Source organism: Pagrus pagrus (genome assembly GCF_965226575.1).
Source record: "Pagrus pagrus genome assembly, chromosome: 11".
NCBI lineage: Eukaryota > Metazoa > Chordata > Actinopteri > Spariformes > Sparidae > Pagrus > Pagrus pagrus.
Window position 1 is genome coordinate 4,740,331 of NC_140195.1, and position 23,932 is coordinate 4,764,262.

Genomic DNA, 23,932 nt, shown 5'->3' on the forward strand with positions numbered 1-23,932 from the left:
GGCCGAAAGTCCAAAAGATGCCACATTTCTGAGATGATGCAAGAGTGTGTGTGGCTGCCTGTGGTCTGCATTGCAGCTCCTGCTTCTACAGTCAGCGTCTTTCTCTCTCTTTCTCTCTCGCTTGCTTTCTTGTAAATGTGCTGATAGTATAACACACTGTATACTATCACTCGTTATTTTCCCTTTGTTAAGATGATTGTAAAGAAGAATGTGCTTCCTGACGTCTGTACTCCCTCACTTGAGAATGAGTTAACGTTTAGTTCGGCTCTGTCCACACGTACGCAGGTATTTATTCACACAGTTTTTTTCTTTGCGTTTTGGTGCACACACGTTACCGGTGTTTCAGATCACTGAAAATTGATGTTTGGGAAAACCTCTCTCCGGGATGAAGATATTCAGAAACTCTTTTGTGAGTGTTTACATCTGGACGATGATGCAGACCCCCACTTTTGCCTCCTAATTGGGTCTTATCAGTGTCCAGCATTATTTACAAATGTGAACTGGTAGTTTGTGTTGTGATATTGTGGAGTATTTGAGTTTGTTTATTGACAGATTGGATGTCATATTGTCAATAGTAGATATACATAAACAGAAATTGAACAGAGAGACAAAAGCGGCTGTTGATAATGTTTTAATAAAAACAGGCCGAGCATCATCCTGGAGGATTCTGCGAAGAGCAGTCGTGTTTCCCTGCATCATCATCTTTGTCCTGTTTTCAGGAAAAATTGCCTCATGAGTTCCTGTTAAGGTAGAAATTGTTTATAGTATTTTCTGTAACCAAGCAACCAACCACAGAGTATACAATCAGCTTCCTGTTTACACTGACAGTGTGTGCCCAAGGTACATGAATGGTCATGCGATATGCATTTTCAGGTGCGTTTCTGAAACAGTATTAAAACGCTCGTCCGGACGGAAATATTTTTTAAGTGGCAACAGACAACTTTTCTCCCCTCGCGTTTCCAAGCTGTATTAACGCTGACGCCACTGTTGCATAGACAACTGGATAGTTTTTTGTTTTCCTCAGGGTCACAAAAAACAACAACACAGGACAAAACATGAGTTTATTCAATCATTTAGTCCATGATGGAAATAGATAACCTTCCTTTACCCGGGTGACCGCGTACCACAAAATTGTATGGTGATAGTGAGGTTGAGAGGTAACCTATGTAAACGTTGATGGTTTTATTATTCTATATCCATTACATTGTGCAATCAACATTTACTTCATCATGATATGGTTTTAAAACCCCCTGTGTATGTGTGGAAAAGGCCTTAGTCTTCCAGTCGGTGTAGTAGACTATACAGCGAGCAACAGAAGTACACTATTCCAACTTATCTGCAGACAGCTGATTTATGAGTAATGGGCTTTTTAACAATGAACTGTAGTTCAACTTTATAGTATTCCATAAAGTACAACTGTCAGCTAATAAATCGCTTATCGTGCACGTTTCCCTGCAGTTTACTCACTCAGCAATATTCCTATTTCTCTCTAAGTAAGGACAGCTGTGAAGATATTCACCCCTGTGGGTTTCCCCAGGGTGCTTCACAGTTCCTTCCTGATCCTGTCGTTGACCACTCTCTGAAGGCCTCCTGTCCCTTTAAATCTTTTATAAGCATTACACAACAGGTCCAGTGGCACACAAGCAACAAACAACCCGAAAAAGAAAACTGACAGGGTTGGGTTGAGCCAGCCAGGCGAAGGAACCAGACACCTACGGACAGACAGGCCCTCTGATCAGAGTCGTCACTGTGGCTACAGTGCAAACACACACACACACACACACACACACATACTAGATAACCTTATACACCCTCACACACAAACAGCCCTGACAAAAAAAAGAAAAAAAAGAAAAAGACTTAGCCTGGCCAATCTGAAGCCTGATAAGAATTTGTAAGGGCTGTGGGGATTACTGTGAAAATCAAAGTAAATTACATCTGATGTTTCCAGGCTGCTGGTTTTGCTCTAATCATTTCAAGACAAGTCGTATTTATGGGAGTTGTCATTGTAAACATGAAGAAATTAAGGCAGACTGTGTGTGGGTGTGTGTTCTGGAGGGACAGCGGGGTTTGAGGCGAGACAATGAATTGTCAGTGTTCCTTCCACCTGCATGCAAAGAGTGAAAGAACAGTAGCAGCACCAAAAAGGATATTAGAAACATTTGGGGACCTTCGTACTTTGTTAAAGCGCTTGGCAACAAGTCAGTGAACTGGCCGCTACCTGTCCTCGCCCCACCCTCTCAGTGTGTTGTAGCTGCGTGTCTGCGTCATGGCCGTCATTGCCAGCAACTGACTACCACTTCCTTGCTTTTTTTTTTTTTTCTTCCCCTGTAGTGGCCGGAGAGCAGCGAGCTACCATCCTAACTATTCTACCGAGCAACAGCGAGGAGAGGAATCATCGCGGCCCGTCTGCAAAAAAAGCTGCAGGTGAGCCTGAAAGACATGCAGTGTGTTGTGTGTCTGTTCTTGTTTGGCCCTTCACACATCAGCGAGGCTTGGATCAAGTATCAGATCAGTCGTGTGGGCGTGTTAGAGAGAAATAGATTGAGAGAGAGAGAGAGAGGGGGGACAGAGGTGTTCTGGTGCTTTCTCAGTGGTTTTCTATTACATCTCTCTCTCGTTCTTCCTTCATCTGCTTCACTCCTCTCTGTTCCCTCGTTTGAAACAGGGCAGGGAATCAAAGTTCTTTCTGGGCACGAGCATGAGCCTAAACCATCCCAGCGTGCATTGCTCTGGAGGTCTCTGCCAGTCTCCAAGATGCTGTCAGGCTTCTCTGAAACAACATCTCGGTCCAGTCAAAAACGGGGTAGAGACAAAGAAAAGTACTAAAAGTAATTACTGTGCCTATTACTAATTCATTGACATGCATCAGCGTAATGGAGACCAATGAGGCATTGTTTAAAAAATTAATTGTTCCATTTGCAAATGGCAAGGCGTCCAGATGAAGACTTAATACCATAATGCCTCTAACAGCAGTTAAGTCTTCAATGTCCTCTAACAGATCTTATTTAGATATAATATGTAACTTTCTAACATTAAGACGTATAAAAACAACCCCACCTTTGATATATATTTTATATATTAGTGTATTTACATTATCCCAAATGTTTCCAACAGTGCTCCATAATTTAACTCAAGGTAATGTTCGTTTTCATTTGGTCGCCTGTTGCTTTAACTTCGAGGGAAACATCAGCTGATGCATCAGAGAGTGAGGGAGGAAGTCAATGTGAATAATACTTAAATACATTACCATGTCCATGAACATTTCTGCCTGAGTCACATCAGATGGATTTTAATCAGCAATGGTGGTTGTTAAGAAAATGAAAACAACTCCCATGATGCCACATTGCTTAATGACATCATCAAATAAGTTTGGTTTTTTTAATAGATTTGATTGAGAGACCCCTAGTGGCAGAAACTGCATACTGAATGTTCAAGTCGTCTTTCCCAACTGAAAAGAACCAGTCCAACAGTCAACTGTGATTAAATGGCATTAAATAAAAGGGGAGAGGTTGCTGATGAAAATAGACGGCAAACTGTTAAAGGGAAACTCCACCAATTTTACACATTAAATTGTGTTTATAGATCTTGGGGAACACTACTGCATATGTGGGGAAAAAAAGGTAGTTAAATGCTTTTGCTTTTTGCATGTAATCTGATAAAATTGCCTCTAGTGAAGTCACTCAGTTGCCAAATTTCATTGTGGGTAATGTAGACGCCAACCTATGAAAGCCCTGAGAGGCAAGTGAGGACATTTTTTTTTCTGGTGACCAATTTTCTAAGTCTGATCCAAATTGCTTTCTCTCCTGTTTATGATTTGGAACTGGTGGAGGAGAAAAAAAAGTTTTGCCAAAGGGAAAAAAAAAAATCAGAAGGACATGTTTTTTCGTGATCATTTTTTCGGCAGGAGAAAATATTTTTTTTGTAAGACTTAGTTTGTTTGTGTTTGTGTTTTTAATACTCATGTCCACACTGTACATAATCATCATTGAAAAATCAGAAACAAATTCTTATGATTTTTTTTCACTCGGTTTCAAATAAGGAAAAAATTATCACATAAAAAAAATCCACTCAAAAAATTGGCCTTGAATGGAAAAAAAACCTGAAAAACATTCTCAAAAAAAAATTGACACATGAACATTTTTTTTTCCTGAAATGAAAAAAAAAAAAATGTTTTACTTAGTTTCACATATGGATAAAAAATGTTTCACACCTGAAAAAAAAAATTGACACGACTAAAATGAAAAAAAATTGACACATGAAAAATGTTTTCACACGTTTCAAGATGGGACACATGAAAAAAAATTTACACATTTCCTTTTTTTCACTTGGTTTCACATGTGGGGAAAACATTTGACATGGTAGAACAAAATGAAACGCATGAAAAAAATTTACACATGAAAAAATTGAAATGAAAAAAGATTTTCACATGAAAAAAAATCCTCTCAGTTCACACATAAAAAAAATTATCCTGAAAAGAAAAATTCTCATTTTTTTTCTCACTCGGATTCACACATGAAAAAAATGGAAATAAAGAGATTTTCACATGAAAAAAATTTCACATGAAAGAAAATTTGAAACATGAATTAAGATTTTCACACATGAAAAATGAATTGACACAAAATATTTTATTTCATGAAATGAAAACATATTTTTTTTTTCAAGTTCACACATGAAAAAAAACATTTGACACATGAAAAACAAATTGAAATGAAAAAGGGTTTCAAATGAAAAAAATTTGACACATGAATAAAATCTTTCACACATGAAAGAAAAATTGACACATGAAAAAAAAAAAAAGTCTTGAAATGAAAAGAAAAATTTACGGAGCCTGGGAGGTGACATGAATATGCGTTTTTTCTAAAACGCAAATTAATGTCTCGGGCGCACGAGATAGTAATTCATGCGCCCAAACACCGTACATTTGTGAAAGTGGAAAACCAAAGCAGTTGCAGTCGGTTAAAGGTAGGCCTATTATCATGGTATCATGACCATGTCATCATTTTTTTCTTTAATTTAGGTATGCATCATAAAGAAATACTTAAAAGCATAGCCTTACATGGTTTCATTTTAAGCCTGAGGCATCTTATTAGAATCCTTAAAGCACACAGACTTTGTCGTCGCCAATATTCAGACTTGCAGGAAGGAAAATGTATATTTAAATGGCTTTTAACATCTTGCCAGAGGACTACAGTTGGAAATTAGCCTCTGGCTAACACTGGCACTTTTACGGTTACGTTCATTGATGTGCACTGTCCTCTTTAAATAAAGGTAATAAAAAAAAAAAATAAAAAAAAAAATAGATTTTATCAATGAGCAATTGAGAGGCCCTGGGAGACATCATGGTTACTGGTGGATGTATGGAAAGCGTCTGGGACACAATGTATGAAGTAACGTTGCAGCAGTGACTACTGCCAATCAAAAAAAAATTTCACTCGGTTTCACAGATGAAAAAAAATCTAAATGAAACTAAAACTTTCACACATGACCAAAAAATTTGAAAAAAATAAATTGACACATGAAAAAGAAAAAAATCACTCAGTTTCACATATAGAAAAAAACATTGTCCTGAAATGAAAAAATAAAAAATTCTCCTGAAATGAAAAGAAGAACTCTCATCAAAAAATGATATCCTGAAATTGATGTTTTTTCCACACAAGAAAAAACATTTTCACACATGAAAAAAACAAACATTTTTAAACATGATGAAAAACATTTCAAAGATGAAAGAAATGTTTCACACATGAAAAATAATCACACGTAAAAAAAAAACAAAAAACGTTTTTTTCCTGAAATGAAAAGAAAAATTCTTATTTTTCTTATTCTTATTTTTCCACTGGTTTCACATGTGGAAAAAAAATGTTTCAGACAAAAAAATTGACACTAAAAAAGTGACTCATTTTTTTTCCTGAAATGAAAAGAAAAATTCTCATTTTTTTTCAGTTTCACACATGGGGAAAAAAAATTGGCACATAATAAAAAAAAATTTAAATGAAAAAAGATTTAACACATGAAAAAAAATCCACTCAGTTCACACATGGAAAAAAAATTCACATGAAAAAAGATTTAACACATGAAAAAAAATCCACTCAGTTCACACATGGAAAAAAAATTCACATGAAAAAAAATTAGACACATGAAAAAAATTGATATGAAAAAAGATTTTCACACATTATAAAATTCACAGATGAAAAAAAAATTAATTGAGAAGATTTTCACACATGAAAAAAAAAATTCTCACTTGGTTTCACGTATGGAAAAATAAATGTTTCACACATGAGAAAGAAAATCCAGTCAGTTCATTTAATTTTTCATTCAGTTTTTTCATGAAATGTATTTATTCCCACATGAGAAAATAAATTTTAACACATGAAAAAAAAAACTATGCAAGTTCAATCTATGAAGTTGATTCTGCCGCTGAGCCACAACAATCAGAGCGCTACATTTTACACCTTCGCCCACCTGCCCCTCCTAGCCAAATACTTTGCACGTTCAATTCAATTCAGTGCCTCAAGCAAGCCAGGGTGGCCAGATAACCGATCCCTCTTCGCCCGCTTGCTGGTCTGCTGTTCTGAAATTAACAGAAAAATCCCTTTTTTCGCTCAGTTTCACACATGAAGCATTCATTTTTCAGAAAAGAAATTGAAACATGAAAAAAAAAAAACTTTGACACATGATGAAAAAAAATGTTTCACACATGAAAAAAAAATGTCCGGAAATGAAATTAAAAATTCTCAGGATTTTTTTTTTTTTTTTTCCGCTCGGTTTCACACATGAAAAGAGAAATCCAGTCAGTTTTATACATGGAAGAAAAAAAAATATTCTGAAATGAAAAAAAATAAATAAAAATCTCCTGAAATTAAAAGAGGAATTCTCATGATTTTTTTTTCCTGCTCAGTTTCACACATGAAAAAAATGTTCTCCTGAAATTTTTTTTCCACACGAGAAAAAAAATGTCCACGCATGAAAAAAAAATATTCACACGTGAGAAGAAAATTTCGGACATGAAAAAAAAAAAATCACACATGAAAACATTTTCACACGCACAAAAAAAATTCTCCTGAAATGAAAAAAAAAAAATTCTAAATTTTTCACCAGTTCTCGAGTCATAAACACAGGAGAGAAAACAATTTCCATAGAACCTGCAGTAGTAGTTGAAGTGGGAAATGTTCAGTTTGCATTAGCAGTACATTAATACGGCACTCTACAGATAGCGAGCATAATTTTTTGTATGAAGCCTGTTGTAATCTGCAACTCCAATGCTAGATGGCACTTAACTCTACACACTGGACCTTTAATGCTTAACCATAATAACAAATACTTGTAATTAATTTCAAAATGTGCCATATCAGTAACTTCTTCACTTCTACATGAATCTTTCTAATTACAGTATATGCAGATAACAAGGTAGGTGTGTGTGCTGCTGCATCTAAACCACTTATGTTCTCTCTAATTTCCCTGTTTCAATAGTCACATGTTTGCTGGCTGTACCACATCCATTATAATTGTCTTGTTTCTTCGGTTATTAATGTTTCTTTTTCATTATCTTTTAGATTCAATGTGTTTTGCACCACAGGAGGATGCCTTCTGCGTGAAGTGCCCCCCTTGGAAGCTGGTTTCAGATGGTGGCTTAGAGTATTGTCATCTATCTAGCACCATTTGAAATCAGTGTTCTTGGGGTGGGAAGTGTATTTCACTGGCCAGCTACAGGCAGCTATGAAGTGTCACGCGACGATTCCAGAGAGAAAGGTGAAAGACAGACAACTTCACCTGCAAAGTATCACTCCCTGAAGCAGTACTCCGTGGGCTGCAAACCTTCCATCTACAGCGATGTTTGGACAGCACAAGCTCTTTGTCCTCAATCCAAGGTTGACCGATTTCTTTTGGTGTTCAGAGTCTGCTTTTGTTTCTAGCACCATTTGAAATCGGTTACAGTGAAGGACAGATCTCATCTTACCCAGAGGAGTACTTCGCAACTCAGCCGTGCTCTTTATTTCATTAACTGGATTGACTGCAGTGAATTCTTTTCATGTTGCTCTTACTTCTCTGTCCAACCGGGATCTCTTATTGATATCTTGATTGATGTGTGCAGTGGAGGAAGATGTTTTCAGATCCTTTACTTAAAGTGGAAACAGACAACTTTCCCACCCCCAGCCTGTTCAAATGCTAGTATGGTTAGTGCCACTGTCACAAAGATAACCAGATCACTCTATTCCTCAGTTTCAACCATCAACAACACAGGACAAAATGTAAGTTTATTCATTCATTTAGTTGATAATGGAGACATGAAAGCTGATAAAATAGTGCCAGAAAGCACCAGTGGGTCAATTCATACCAACTCACCTAGACCAGGGGTCTGCAACCTGCGGCTCCTCTGCCCCTCTGCAGTGGCTCCCTGTGGCTTTGACATTTTACATGAAAATGAATAATATGTGTATTCTTTTTTATCATCATCACTGTTTAGGCCTACAGTGTTTCTTGCATTCTCCTAAAGTAAAAATGCGCAGCCTACACACAGAATTGTATCTGTTCTATCAAGTTGTGATAAATTGAATAATCCTGAGTTAATGTCATTGTGTTTTATGGTCAAGCCCCAAGGGTTGATCGCTGTATGTGGCTGAGGATAAAAAGAGACGGATTAATTCACACTGAAATGGATTAAAATAAAAAAAATTGTCGGCTGCTGCTGTATGTATTATTTTTGTATCAAATGAGGCCACTTTTTATTTTGTACATTTTCACAAACACAGGGAGGACTTAAGTAGGTCTGCATATATAGTTTCTGCTACTCTATCTCTATATTGTAGGCTAGTACTTTAGTTTCATAGGTTCAAGTACCTTATACTGTCTGTATAAGTAGCCCACTGCAGAGTTGCCACATGATGCGATGTGTGATGATCTTGATAGGCTAATTTAGGCTTTCCAGGCTGTTACCTTCACTATAAGACACAAATATGTTTTGCGGCTCCAGGCGGATTTTTTTGGCGAGGGACGGGGGCAAAAATGGCTCTTTTGATAGTAAAGGTTTCTGACCCCTGACCTAGGGCCTCCCAGTTCATGTTGTGGGTTTTCTTGAAAAAAATATATATAATCAAAACATCTATTACATTCATGGGACCCTACAGAATCCTATAGCTGTACTCAAAATACTATTTAAGTGAATTTCTCTGGTATATTACTTGAGTAAATGAACTTATGAGTTGTAACGCCCCCACCACTAGATGTCTGTCTGCCAACTTGATCAAGGGATCAGCACAATTTTGTAGTCAGGGTTGCGTCCACTAGGTGGCACTGTAATAAAAGGAAATATTAGAGGATGTGTTTTGATCAGTACTCGTTTATAGCTACAGACGGTTATGTTTTATTTTATTAAAGCTTGTCTAGAATATTTAGGGCGACTGACTTTGAGCTGGATAAACAACTAATAAATCCACAAGTTTAATTTCTAGCATTTATGTGCATTAAAGTAAATATTTTTCTATTTTATCCATATAAAAAAATGATTAAATTATTGCTTTATTATACAAGTTTACTTATGCATAACCACATCTGTATATTGCATATCAGATGGCTCATCTGTCATATTTGAATATTAAAAAAAACAACCAACCGTCTGTCTGTTCTTTACCTCTGTAAACTCCCTTCATCTAAACATGCAGAATAATTTCAAGATGATAAAACATTGTTTAAAATGTATTAATTTTTTTCCCTGTTGCAAATGTCAGCGTGACAATTTGAGTGTAAAGTTAAATGTTTGAAAGAAGTCCATGAATATCCTTTATAAGCCTGATGGAGTCCCAACTGTCATGGACTTCCCTCCACAGTCACCTGACATCAATCCCATTGAACATATAAAGCCATGCCAGCTTGTGTGCATGCCGTCATTTAAGCAAAAAAAAGGGTGACATATTATTAATGTAACATATTCTGAAATTCATGTACATTCTTTAACGATTCAACTTTTTATTTGAATTGTTGAGATGATAATATTTGTGATAACAAATTTTTTTTTAATAAATTTAGTAATAAAGTATTTTGACCAGTTGTCTGAGACTTTAAGCTCCATTGCCTGACAGCACATTTCTACACCTGGGTCACACAAGTTTCAGTCATGATAAGAAAAGACCGTTAACATATTTTTATATGTAACATTTATTTAAGTACATGACATTGTGTACACAGTGGTGAGTCATTGTTACTGTTTAATTTCATTAGTTGAATTAAAAAAGTGCAGCTATAAAAAGCAGTTTTCCACCTCAAAACAATACAAAAACCATAACACTTTTTTTTTTTCCCCTCACACACTTGAGTTCAATAAATAAAGATTAGCAAGGCGCAGGCAAAAATTTCAGCGACGAGAGTCTGTACATCTTTATGTAACAACAGACACAATATTTGTGTCACAATACTCAAAAGGATTTCTTCTCTTATGTTACTAAACTGACACTCTGAAGAGGCATCAACAAAACAAATCATTTCTTTGTGAGCAAAAACTGATTCTCTTAATCTGGTGAAGTCACAGGGCAGAAATGTGTCAACATGAAACATGGCCTATTATTCACACATTAAACAGTAAGATAAGGTTGGCCCTCAATTAAGCCTTAATGAACTAAACCCATCAACAAGTCTCACATTTATGCAATACACAGGCAAACGCACACAAATTACAAGACACAGGATGAGCCGCAACACTTGGCTCGTCTGCGTTAAGGCATATGGAACATATCTTATATGTTCAGGCACTATATGAGGGAGTTTAACAGATCCCACTGTCATCTCTGTAATTGTGAAAGCTGAATCTACAGGACTGGTTTATAAGATAGCAACCAGCTGTATTTTAAGGTGAACCATACAAATATTCTTGACTGATTATGCTTATTATAAGCCATTGGTGTAACTGATGAGCTGAGCCGTGCCCTGAGCTATAGTGCAAGTTTGAAATCAACATCAAATTTAACATTAAATAACCTAGCCTAACGCTCATTCCTTCATAATTACAGAATAGAAAAACTGTTGTGAAGCCAATTATCACTGAAATGAATTATGTAGCAAATGAAAAAGTAGTTATGAGTGGTCTATCAAAGATGGACATTACTGTCAACTCCCCAGAGGAACCACTTAAAGCATAAGCGAAGGATTGCGCTCAATTTTCTGAGGATTATGAATCTCAGATTGGCGTTCAGAAAAACACTCAGGAAATTTTACAGGCCTGTGCCATCACATGCACATGGACAGCACGAAAACATTCAACGACTCCAGCGACATTCCTCTTCTCATCTGGCTCTCGCTTTTACAGCCAATTTTTTGGCCGAACAGGACTGCCACGCTTACTACAGGAAAACAGAAGAAGCAAAGAAACAAATTTAAAGGAGACATTTTTAGACAAATTGTAAAAACCTGTCTAGCACTGAAATATATCTCTGTGAAGAGTTATAGTGAGTGAGCAGGTGAGTTAGAAGCACAAGGACGACTTGGAAGAGGTAAGAAAAGAATCTTGAACATTAATGATGAATCATTCAGACACAGTATGAAAAAAATATAAAAGCTTCTGCCCACATTGTCACACATTGTTCGGGCTCATAACTGGCGACTTGTCCACGGTGACCCCTGATTCTTGGCCATTGCCAGTTGGGCTCTGCTTCAGACTCATGCTTTCCTGCAAAGGATAATGGGTTATTTAGGATGGACAGGTGGATTCTTGCTCATCACATCATTATTTGTTCATTTGGCATAAAATGGTGCAGATGCACTTGGTGGTCCATCTTCTTACCGAGAGAGGTCCTTCATCCTTAGCTTTTTCCAGCTCCTGAACGCTGTAATCCAAAATTGACTGATCAACATTACTGCGTATGTACGAGCAGGCAGACAAGGAGAAAGGAGCACTTAAAGAAGGCCAGCGAAACACCCTAATCACCCACAAGACTATACCACCCATCTACAAATAATACCTCACATAGAGACACACACACCAGGCCTGTCTGTCTTACTCCCCAACAATAGCCATTTTGTATTCACATCATTTGGCCTGTTGTTCCAATATCTCAAATAAGGATACTGTAAAAATAAATGAAAATACTGCAACTAAAAACCAAGCGATTACACAATCTTCAGTGTTCTTCACATTTATTTTATTTTTAATTCAAATGTGAAGAACACACACCTCTTCAGCAGAAAGAATATAATATATACCACCAAATGTTCTGTTGTCACATCTTTATCAGATTTCATTATCTTTTTGGAAATGTTTGTGGCAGATTCAGTTGCCATTTTTAAAGTGGTGAAACTTCGATGCATATCTAGTTTCACAACTTTATAAGAAGTGGTGTGACAATCTTTTTTTTTTAGACACTCTCCTATACAGCTAGTTCTGCATTACACACAACCAACTCCGCCCCAACAGGAAAAAAGAGGCGTTTCCTAAGAAACATGTTGAGAAATCTGATGTACCAGCAGCCACTTCCTATTTCACAGAGATGAAGTCAGCCAGTGTTAAAAGCTAAAGGACAAGGGCGGCACTTTCAGGCACAAACTGGCTTGTTACTTCAAATTAACAGCATTCGGGGTGAATCTAAAAATAACATCATAGACAATGTGTGCCTTCTGTAAACTACATGAACATTTCTATTGAGTAATCTTAATCAATCAATAATAAATAAATAATCCATCCATCTATCTTCTTCCACCTATCTGGGGGCTGGGTCGTGTTGGCAGCAGGGTAAGAGGGGCTTTCCAGATGTCTTAACAACGTTTTCCAGCTCCCAGGCCAGATCAGATGTAAAACCCCTCCAGCGAGATGTGTCTACCCGGGGGTCTCCTCCCCGTTGGACGTGCCCAGAAAACCTCCAAAGTGAAGCATTGTAATCGGATGCTTCAACCACCTCAGCTTGATTCTCTCAGGCGATCGAGAAAACTCTTTTAGGCTGTTCGTATCCTCGACCTTCATTCTTTCCGTCACTACCCAGAGCCCATGCCCACAGGTGAGGGTTGGAATGATGTAGATCAACTGGTAAATTAAAAACTTTTCCTTCAGGCTCAGCTCCCTCATCACCACAACACCCACATTACTGCTGACACCGCAACAAACCACACGTGTACATCTCAGGCTGGTAATAATAACAGTAATAATCTGTTGCCAGTCGTTCTGCTCATCCTTTAAACTCTACCTTCGGAGTACATGTAGCACATTCGCCAATGCAAAGCATGTCTTTCATACTTTAACTGGCTTCATCAGCAATGGTGCATTTCGTTGTCCTCCACATTTGAATGTGTGTCAACACTTCATTAAAGCCTCCACACAGCACTTGGGGCAGAGCTTCTTGGACTGAGTGACATACAGTTCTGTGTAGGAGAGTGCTTTGAGGGCTTACTACAGCGCCCCCTTATGACAATGTTGACACTGTGGTGGAGAAAAAACCCTTAATCAAAAAGCCTTACAAGTGCACAAAACTTCAACATGCAACACTTGACAGACAGAAAGCTTTCACAGTATGGAAAATACTGACTAAACACAAAGCACAGACATAAGAAAAGAAAAATGTGGAGAAGCCATGACAAGGATCAAGCACTGTCACTGCCATTAATTGTTAAAGCCATTCAAAGGGTTAGTCTGCATAGTTGAATGAGACATTCAAACATATTACCCATTTTTTTTCCGGAAGCATGGCAGGAGTCCAAAGTGCCGCAATACAGCGAGAATGGCACCAACGACTGTGACTATGATGAGGAAAAAAGGGAGATGTTTAAACATGATGATTCAAAAAAGGTGGTTGGCCTTGAGGCCAACAAATGTAATGGCAGGTGTCATGACTTCAGTACAATATATGTACAATATATTTAGGTAAGATTCCATCCAAAGTTAACCAACGTCACAAATACCTTCTTCAAATACTGTGGATCGGGATAGTAAATATAATATATGGCATGGAAAGGTCGACTTTCTCCCTGAATCTTTGTATTGATACATTTAACAGTTATTGGAAGAACTGGTTACTATATCTTAATACAGCAGGGAATTAACAAAAACTTTGTTTTGTGTGATCTTGGATGCTGTACAAATGTATTTAACTACTTAGCTTTACATACATCCTCACTGCTGAACAATTGCTGTAATTGGGAGATATATTGTGGAAACTTGGTACTTGCTGGCTTTGTATTAGCTTATCCTGCCCCCTGGAAGATATCCGAGCAACCCTTAACACCTTGTAATCTCACAACCATTGTATACGTGATGTTGAACTGCATCCCTTAGACCTAATGTATGTCTTTGCTTGTTCATGTTCACTCAAAACCTTGATAAAGAAAAAATATAAATGTAGCAGTGGGTAAATGGCTGACATCACCCTGACATGAAAAAAGGTTTAAATGGTAATCTTGCAAAGCTTTTCTTTTGTAAACTTAATGCAACAAAACTGCTGCTATCTGTCAGCATTAGTCAGTTAAATCTTACATGGATGGATATCATGTACAAAACACAAACACAGCATGGCTCAACAGTAATGGTAGCCAGGTTGCCATTGGCAACCATTTGGAAAAATTGGCAAACAATTGTTGCCTTTTGTAGCAACCATTTTGGCAACTGGTAAACAGCAAGAAGTGCACCCTAAAATAAAAACATTTTCAATATATGCTGCATTAGTGATATTTAGATCAGCGATCAAAGATTCACAAAGAGACAAAACCGTTTTCAATTGTTGCAGGGAAAGTTGTAGCTGTGTGACCTGGCCCGACTCCCCTCGACTCAAGCCGGCTGATGTGCCGCCTGCTTGTCAAGTCACAAATGGCTGGTTTTAAAACCTAAGACAACACACCTGTTTCGACAGCCAATCAGTAGCCCCATTCACACTGCCCATTCAGTGCGGGAATCATGCGCCAATTCTCTGCACAAACAAAGGCAGAGAAAAGGCGAGTCTTCACTATAGAGCTAATGCGGAGTCTCTGTGTGAAAAGGGCTAGTGCTTCATAGCGAAGTCAGCTGTTCCAAGTCAGTTACAAACTGTCAGCTGGTTGAAATGTCTGAGTTTTTGACAGAGGAAAGAAAACAAATCAGCTCGATTTGTTTGAGGAACATTTATGTCTATATGACAAAAGCTTTAAAATGTTAATGTAATTTTTATATACTTTTTTTTTTTATAGCTTTTTCCCCTGTACTGCTCACATTCAATAGCCCTTTTCACACAGAGATGCCGCATTATTGCCGCAGCAGAGGTTTGCCAATTCTCCGCCATTGTTTGTTCACACAGAGCCAAGCCGCACCAGTGTGTAATTCACACAGAAAGCCAGCGCTGCGGATCGAAAAGAGGCGTGACGGTACACGTCATGATGTTGGCGTCTGTGTGTTTTTTCAACGTGTTTCCCCCAGTGTCCTCCTGTTAATCTAAACATGTACCCGCTGACTGTTTATAATTATATGGATGCAGTTAACGTGTTGTGATTGAGATCCTGACCCACCATGCATCCTGGAAAGTGACAAAGTTACGTTTTTCGCTTTAAATTACATAACTACATAATCACCATCAGTAAACATGACGCTGTCTGACTCTCTCACTCGCGGGGAGGGAGGCTGTTTTCTGGGGGAAAATTCACTCAAGTCTCGGTCGGGAGGGCTGGCCGTCACAGGGATTTTTTTCAAGTAACTACAACAACATAATAGTGGAAGGAGACAAACACATGGTGAGTTAAAGGTTTTTTCCGGGGACAGATGCCGTTTTTCGGGCAGAAATGTGATGAAGAATTGGTCGGACAGACACGCTGACAGACACTTCTCCACGTATAACTGCGGTATTTTTTTCCTCATATAAGTTGCCAAAAACACGACCAGTTACTACGTTACTGTTTTCTGGTCCTGTAATGCTGCTTTGTGGGACACATCTCTTTATTTTGTTGAGTGAAGGACCTGTTTAGTTATCAGATAGTGAACACAATCAGATCGACACGCCCTTGCTCCGTGCCGCCGGCTTATCTGTTCACACTGGTTCGGTTCGCCAATAATATGCCTCTGATACTACTTCCGGAGGCACATCAGAGGCGCAAATTTCACCCCTCGCCGTATACGAGACTTTCACACAGAGGAGGATGCGGAGAATTGGCGCAGGATCCCTGCACTGAAAGGGCAGTGTGAATGGGGCTAATGTCTCTCTTTGCTGCAAGCTCTCTAGACCACATACTCAATTTGCAACACTTTTTGTTTTCGCCCTTTCATAATTACTAGAAATGCAACTGTGCCAAGTAATTCACTTTGCTCATACATACTTTAAGGTACAAATTGCATTCAGTGATAAAAAAAAATGTCCAACAAGCCAGCAGTCTGAATAGAAGTAGAGAGTCATTGCTATGGAGATGAGACAGGCTCGTCTTGTCACATTGGTTCTCAGAACCCTGCACATTGCAAGTTTCAACTCATCTCTTCGCAAATCTCTTGTCTGAACCAGTGGCTTGCTGAATTAATCAAGTGACTAAAAGAGGCAACCATATTTTCAGTTTAGGCTACCAAAAGCTGATGCCAGGTTGCCAGCCTTGCAACAACTTTTAAAAGTTAGTGTTGAGCCATGCACAGTCAGGTGACAAAGTGGCACATTGAGCAATCCCCACATGAATATGCTCCAACCACTGAATGTGTCACTTTGTTTTGTCACCCCAAATACAAACATGATGCCCCCAGAAGTCCTCCATAGTCTACTGTGATATCACCATGCTGTTCTTCTGAGGCCATCATCATTTAATTTGGGTCGACATTATCTATTTACATTCTTGCTCTGCTTTTCAAGGATGAAGTTGTAACTTACCTCCTCCTATAGCTGCACCCGCAGCTGCTCCAGGATGTAGTGTGCCTGTTAAAAAAAAACAATAAGGACAGAGAACTGTGTCAAACATTGGGTTTGATAAAACCATAATGCTCATCTGCTGGTTACAGAGGCCTTGAGGCGCGAGGGAAGAAATGTTTGTTTCTGGTAACCATTTTCTAAGCCTGATCTAAATTGTTTTCTCTCCTGTCTTTTTGACTTGAAAAAGTTTTGCCAGGAAAATCTTTATGGGTTCCTTAACTTTTGCAGGAAACCAAATGAACAAAAAAAAAAAAAAAAAATCAAGTTTGAAACGGAGTGAGTAAAAATTTTCAGGGGTAATTTTTTTTATATATTATATTGGATTAGGCTTGATTCATTAAAGGGGCCTTGGTGGAGGTATGCGCTCTTTTGAGTGCCATTCAACTTGAAACTTTATTTAACTGCCTAGAAAAAGAAATTAAAAAAAACAAAACACAAAATGCTAATCTTATCCAAAAAGGGAAACTTCAATTAGCTGTACATACAGAATATTCTGTGATTAGCATACCAGTATGTTTTGTTCATGTTCATACATAACAGGTTGATTTTCAGATAAAGGCCAAACTTACATGTTGGGGGGAGAGGTGACCACTGACCATCTGCCTGACATGTCAGGGTAGGCTCCCCATGCATTTTATATCCAGATGAGCACTTGAACATGACCTCATCATTGGGTCTGTAAGGGGGTCGAGCATCATTAGTCAGGTGGCCATGTTTAACGTGAGGGTCTTCACAGTAAATGCCTGCAGACGGAATGGAAATGGAAATCAACACAATTCGGAATATATTGATTGTGCTCAAACAGAAGCAACCCACATCAGTGTGTAAAGCAAAAAAAAAAAATGCAATAATTTCGAAGAGAAGTGAGCAACATGGTAATATCCCCCATTCAGATTTATGTCATTTTATATCATGATACTATCCTGATACCTGTATACTGTGGTAGTATAGTACCATATTCTGGAAAATCTAGTGGGAAACTGTTTATGGATTTCAAAAAACAGAAACCCATAAACTTATCAATTGAACTCCAGAACCTTACAGATCAAGGAAGAGCGCTTCATCACGATCATTCAACAGTCCTGGTCATGGATTTTAACAGCTACCACATATTGTCTGCTGTCACATCATTCAATCTAACATTACCTTATGAAAAAGTTATACAAGCAGAAAATAAAACCTATAAAAGGTTTGTATATGTGTTAAAATATATATACTGTCACTAGGGTCATTCAACTGAACAAACTGCACAATTTCATTGAGTGAACACACTGTATGGCTTAAGATAATTCTGTAGCATTAATATGGACTCTACCTGGTGTCTTTGTGGGGTCAACTTTAGGTGGGAATACGCCTTCTGTGAAAAGAAACAAAAACAAAAGGATTATGGAGGACAGTATTACTGCCATCAGAGATGTGGTAAGATCACACAGAAAGATCCAGTGTGTTCTTCCAGCATTATGTGGGAAGCACATACATGCTCGCATATGGAATCTGCAATGAAGTCACCAGGCTTTCACTTCGTTCTCAAACTTTTACCCATGAACAAAAAACTGTAATGAAAATGCCAAGATATTACACAGCAGCAAGGTCTTGTCTGAAAGGTATGGTAAGGTATTGAAGGGTAACCCCACTAATTTTACAAATGTAAAGTCTGTTTATATGTCTCTGGGAGTACTACCACTTTTCATCATACTGTAGGCCTTTCATCTCATAAACAAAAAGGGCCAGTTGCAGGCGAGCAAAAAACACAACAACAGTTTTTCGAACTGTGGTGCTACAGCAACTTCCTGACTTTTAAAACTGTATTTAACAACCTTGTGGGGCTGGGCAATATGGCCTTAAAATAATACTGCCATTTTCTAGGCAATATAGCAATTCACAATAAATGTCAATGCCTGCAATATATCTGCTCAAAAGAACTTCGTAAATGCTGAACTGGGCCACAAGATCAGATATCTCAATAAATAACATAGATATCATTTTCAATAAATAATCCTTAGTAATGTGGAGACAATGACTGACTGGGTAAAGGTTAGTATTAGAATAAGTAGAAAACTCTGGTATGTTCAGAAAATTAAATCACTTTATTGTAATTCAGCCTTTAAAGGGCTTTTAGGGAATAAGACTTCTTGGGAATATGACTCAATAATCTAATGTCTAACAAACTGGACCTTTAAAACCAGGAAAAGACAACACCATTGCCACATTACAATATAATGATATACAAAATATTACTCTCATATCATGATAACAATATATTAATATTGCCCAGCCCTACCACATAGCAAAAGAAGGGGAAACAAACAATTAAAATTAAGACTAATAGGGAATCTAAAAATAGCCAAGTATAGAGGACGTGATGTGATTACGCTAATCACATGCAAGACTGTGATGACAAACATAACAGCTAGACTTTCATCTACAGAAGTAACTTACTTTCACATCTTGGAGGTTCAGGTGACCACCGACTGTTTATCTCACATGTCAAGGTAGACTGCCCGACCATTCTAAATCCTTTTCTGCACTTGTACTCGACCGTAGCCTTGTGTCCATGAGGTGGTCGAGAACCACCAATCCAGTCAGCATTTGAGATCTCAAGATCTTCACATTGAACCCCTGCAGGCAAAGAAATTTTAAATGGAAATTATCACATTTGTAAAAACAAAAAAATAAAACTTTTTCCAAAGGACATGAGAGTATCAGTAACAGCTGAGATTACAATGTGAATATGTTGAGAAAGGTTGGAAAAAAATTAAAAACACTTACTAATACATGTTGGGGGAGCAGGCTGAAATGTTCCATCATCTGAACATGATATTGACGCTGATCCACTGAGTGTCAAACCTGCCGCACAGCTGTAGCGTACAACATCTCCATGGTCATAGGAGTCTTTGTGTGGAGTGAAGGTGGCATCGCTAACCAGAGGTGGCGGATCACAAGTCACCACTGCAAAATAAAAATGACATCTATTAGAATGGGAAAAGTTGCCGAGGTTTATTTAGTAATGTATTTGTATAAACACACTGAGACTACCAACCTTCACATATCGGCAACCTGTCCATCCACCCTTGTGCTCCACAAGTGATTCGGCTTTTACCAACCATTCTGTAACTAATCAAGGAAGTAAAAAAGTTAAAAACCTTTTTACATCATACAGCAACACTGAAAACACTGAAAATTAAGTAAGCCCTACTGAGCAATCCACTTTGATTAGAATTAAATGTTTTTTTCATTTGGAAACAGGTGTTTTCTATATTATAGTGTTAAAGGATAACTACCGTTTTTTACAACCTGGACCTTATTTCTAGCAAAATATATGATCATTTACTCACCCAGATAACTTTGGTGTCATTTTGCGTCGTTCGGACGAAATTAGTCCTAGTGTAGCGCTGCTATATCCATATAATGCGAGTGACGGGGCACTGACACACAGCCTCTATATAACGCATTATCTGCCACGAAACTAGTTCATTTCACCAATATTTTGTTACGATACGCTCGTGCTATTCCCCTCTGAGTCCGGGCTCGTCTGTTGTCAACATCCGGGGTCAAACTAGCAGTAGCAGCTACAGGTAAACAAGCCGGTTGTCGCGGGTGCGCGCGCAGCTTAGAGACGACATCTTCCAGGTCAGAGGTAGTAGGTCAACCTACAGACCCCAGATGTTGACAATAGACAAGCCCGGACTCAGAGGGGAAAAGCACTAGCGTATCGTAACAAAACATTGGTGAAATGAACTAGTTTTGTGGCAGATTATGCGTTATATAGAGGCTGTGCTTCGGTGCCCCGTCACTCGCATTATATGGATATACCGGCGCTACACTGGATCTAATTTCGTCCGAACGATGCCAAATGACACCAAAGTTATCTGGGTGAGTAAATGATCATATCTTATGCTAGAAATAAGGTCCAGGTTGTAAAAAACGGTAGTTATCCTTAAAAATACAGTACTCACAACTACATTTCAAAAATAATTTCTATGAACATTAACCATCACATGAATCATCTCAGTTCATTAGTTACCCTTCATTGCAAGTGATCTCAATGTGATCACCAAACAAATTCTCTTTAGGGTAATTAATGTGTCCATTTTCTACTTCTCCAGGACTGCCACAGTTATTCCCTGCAAAAAAGAAAGAAAAAAAACTCTTATTAGTATTAAACTCCACCCTTTAAAATGAGTGAATACCATTATGAACTAATGACAACAAACTGGTCACCAGATAATCTCAGTTCCACATAAAAGAGCATTTTATGATGTTAAGCTGTAATTCACAAAAAGGCTTCAAATTTGAGAAAAGAGAATAAAAAGTGCTCATATTTACTCTCGCATTTTAGCGTCACAGTACTCCAACTGCCAGCAGTACAAGTAATGGATGAGGACCCTCCTGCAGGATGGTAACCAGTAGCACAGTTAAAGGCGGCTTGATCCCCACTGGCGAAAGTTTGTTTATCTTTGTATTCCTCATTTAAATGCATGTTGGGTCCTCCGGCAGGTACGGAACAGTCTTGAGCTGTGATGAAAAATGAAGAAAGACACAGATGAGCACCAGCAGTGAGGACAAGTGAACGTTAGACCAAACACCAGCTTGTTTATAATAATAACAACATGTGTCACAAGCTTATCTGTGTAACTCACCGTGAGCAGTGATGGCAAATCCTAAACAGCTCAGTAGTAGGAAGACAATGACGCCCATGATGGCAACTGGAAAGTCTGACTGAAGTCAGGGAGTTTTCTGGCAAAGACGAAAAGTACATGTACGTCAGACAATCAGATGATTAGTGGTTAAGATGGTTTATACTACTGACGCCTCCGCGGAACACATTCAATTTCAGACATGCAAATTATCAATAACAACTAGCTACCACACTCACATCGAAATAAAACATAATTAGTTCAGTTTAGGATAAAATACACAATACATACGTACGTATGTAAATAACGACAGGTAATAGGTCTGAAATGGATGTGTATTGACAGAAATGCGCTCAGGCTTGTTGTTTGTAGCCGACTGGAGAAAACGTCAACTACACCAAACTCCATTAAAAATCCTTTAATATTTTGCCAACTAACGTGACACCGCTTATGAAGCTAATCCTACAGAGCTACTTTACAACTTTTCCATAACGACAGTTTTGACTGACACATTCGGCATACGTTTTAAAGATTAGAAATACAAGGATGTCGATATAACAGTGAAATGTTAGTCCTTAAAACTAGTAGATAAGGTATGTTTCCCCTCCATCTTCCTTCGTCAAAACACGGTGGGCGGTAACGCGTCGTTGTAACACTAATGGCGCAAGCTTAACAATAGTCAACTTTAATAAAAAAATGGGTCTATGCCGAAGTTACCGACAGAACTTCGGGATACTGAAACTGCCTTTAGCTGTCTTCAACTCGACGTATGAATTTGCTCATATCAAATTCATTATTCAAGTCGTGAAATCGCAACCTTAAGCTGGGTTAGCTTAGTGTCGTTTAGCTAACATAGCATCGACAAACGTTAAGACGGTTCCATTCGAGTGAGAGCGGTACCGCGGTTCTGTTTTCGGCTTGGTAGTTCTGTCAAAGAAAAGGGTGTATTTTGAACTTACCCAGTGAAATACGAAGAGACTGCCACAATGGCTGCGGCCCCACAGTGAAAGTCAGGCTGCCTCCGTCTTCTCCGCTGCTGTCTTTGCGGAAATGGGCGAGACCGCATGAACTGTGACGCATTTTTCTTCAGAACCGCAACTGTGCCCGACTTCGAAACACGCTGAGAGCCCGCAGTGTGAAATGTTTTTGAAGTAAAATGTGAGCACAGAAGGAAACAAGCTGTCTTTGGGGCAAACAGTTAAAACATTCAACGTCAAAAGAGCATTTTAAGCCGTTAATAGTCATTTTTGATGGCTTATGGGGTCGTGGGCTGAGGGGCACAGGTGCCTACTAGGTCCCACTTCTTCTCACTTATAGCAGCCCTCCCTAAAAACCTCTGGGTCTATATGATATTTTATATGTTATGGGTCATTCTGTGGAAACATTTATGGGTCCCTAGCCTTTACAGAAAAATAACAGCTAAAAAACACTTCAATTTTTTTTTTCATATTTTCCCTCAGTCATGTATAGAAGGAAAGTGCTGTATTTTGAGTGCAAAACCATGTTTTCTCTCCCATTTCAAATGCAATAATGTATACATAACTGTCAAATATATGACAGAAATGACAAATGGAAATAAAATTCCAAACAAAAGACAAATAATTATTTTTGGAATAACCACGTCATAGGTCAGAGGAAGTAAAGTGATGTCATCGGGGGGATTTTTAAGTCCACTTTCAGGTGACGTCACTGGTACGACCTACGTTGTTAGTAGGGAACTGTACAAAAAAAAAAAAAATGTAATTAAATTAAGATGATTAAAATGATTGACAACATGTGGTTTGAGGTCCTGAAGCAGCCATTTTGTAAAATTCATTTTTTGTGAATATACTGTACCCTGGTGTTACCGTCACTGGTGAATGCTATCCTTCACATTTCCAGCAAGACTCTGTAAGCCATAACCCAGAAACAATTCCCCATCTGTAGACAAAGCATTCATAGAGTGTGATGTAATGGGCCGAACCCCGGCAGAGGAAATATGAGGAAGTGATGTGCAATACATTCTGTGTTTTCATAAGTAATGTTCCTCTTTTACTATTTTTTTTCTCCTTCCTTCCCCAAAACTACAAAACAATGAGATGAGAGAACCACCAAAACCTTATCTTCAAAGTTGCAACAAGACTCTCTGATGTGTAGCTTCTTATGGGAAGGCTGTTAGATGTATTCTGTGTCCGGCTCTGCTTATCTTCCTGTGGACACTTGGATCAATTTAGACAAGATACCTCCATGCCATTAAACACCTCACCGCTGATTGATTGTTTGTGCAAGGGATTCGTTTCCCAATACCTGGGTGAGGTATTTGCATTTAAAAATTGTTTGTTCTAAATCACATCGGTCTATATCTCTCATGTTATTGCTTTACATTCAATGAGACAAAACAAGCAGCAAGCTTTCTTTATACTTTTATTTACAACTTGTCTCTCAAGTCACACTTATGTATGTGTCAAAAAAAGCCAACATACATGTAATCAGTAG

At 38.3% G+C, this 23,932-nt stretch overlaps 1 protein-coding gene across 2 annotated transcripts; it reads right to left on the reverse strand.

The window, feature by feature from the left end:
• Positions 1 to 10,134: 10,134 nt before the first annotated feature.
• On the reverse strand, positions 10,135 to 22,614 carry LOC311265414 (C4b-binding protein alpha chain-like). Of its 2 annotated transcripts, XM_084367036.1 has the most exons (14): positions 22,417 to 22,608; positions 21,461 to 21,557; positions 21,147 to 21,335; positions 20,845 to 20,944; positions 19,861 to 19,934; positions 19,590 to 19,769; positions 19,260 to 19,439; positions 18,136 to 18,177; positions 17,390 to 17,563; positions 16,782 to 16,826; positions 13,641 to 13,713; positions 11,771 to 11,813; positions 11,557 to 11,656; positions 10,135 to 11,330 (listed from the first exon to the last, which is right to left on the reverse strand). In XM_084367036.1, the coding sequence occupies exons 2-13, from the start codon at positions 21,516 to 21,518 to the stop codon at positions 11,561 to 11,563; spliced, it is 1,254 nt and encodes a 417-aa protein (XP_084223162.1). In that variant the 5' UTR covers positions 21,519 to 21,557; positions 22,417 to 22,608; the 3' UTR covers positions 10,135 to 11,330; positions 11,557 to 11,560. The 2 variants fall into 2 exon arrangements, with proteins under 2 accessions (XP_084223162.1, XP_084223163.1); XM_084367037.1 differs by lacking the exons at positions 11,557 to 11,656; positions 11,771 to 11,813 and having other exon boundaries at positions 22,417 to 22,614.
• Positions 22,615 to 23,932: the final 1,318 nt, after the last annotated feature.

Coding starts and splice junctions, on each gene's coding strand:
- LOC311265414 (XM_084367036.1), bottom strand. CDS start 21,518: ATGGGCGTCATTGTCTTCCTACTACTGAGCTGTTTAGGATTTGCCATC. Junction 19,770..19,860: donor CAGGTTGCCGATATGTGAAG/GTTGGTAGTCTC, acceptor TTTATTTTGCAG/TGGTGACTTGTGATCCGCCA. Junction 17,564..18,135: donor TGACCCCACAAAGACACCAG/GTAGAGTCCATA, acceptor TTCCGTCTGCAG/GCATTTACTGTGAAGACCCT.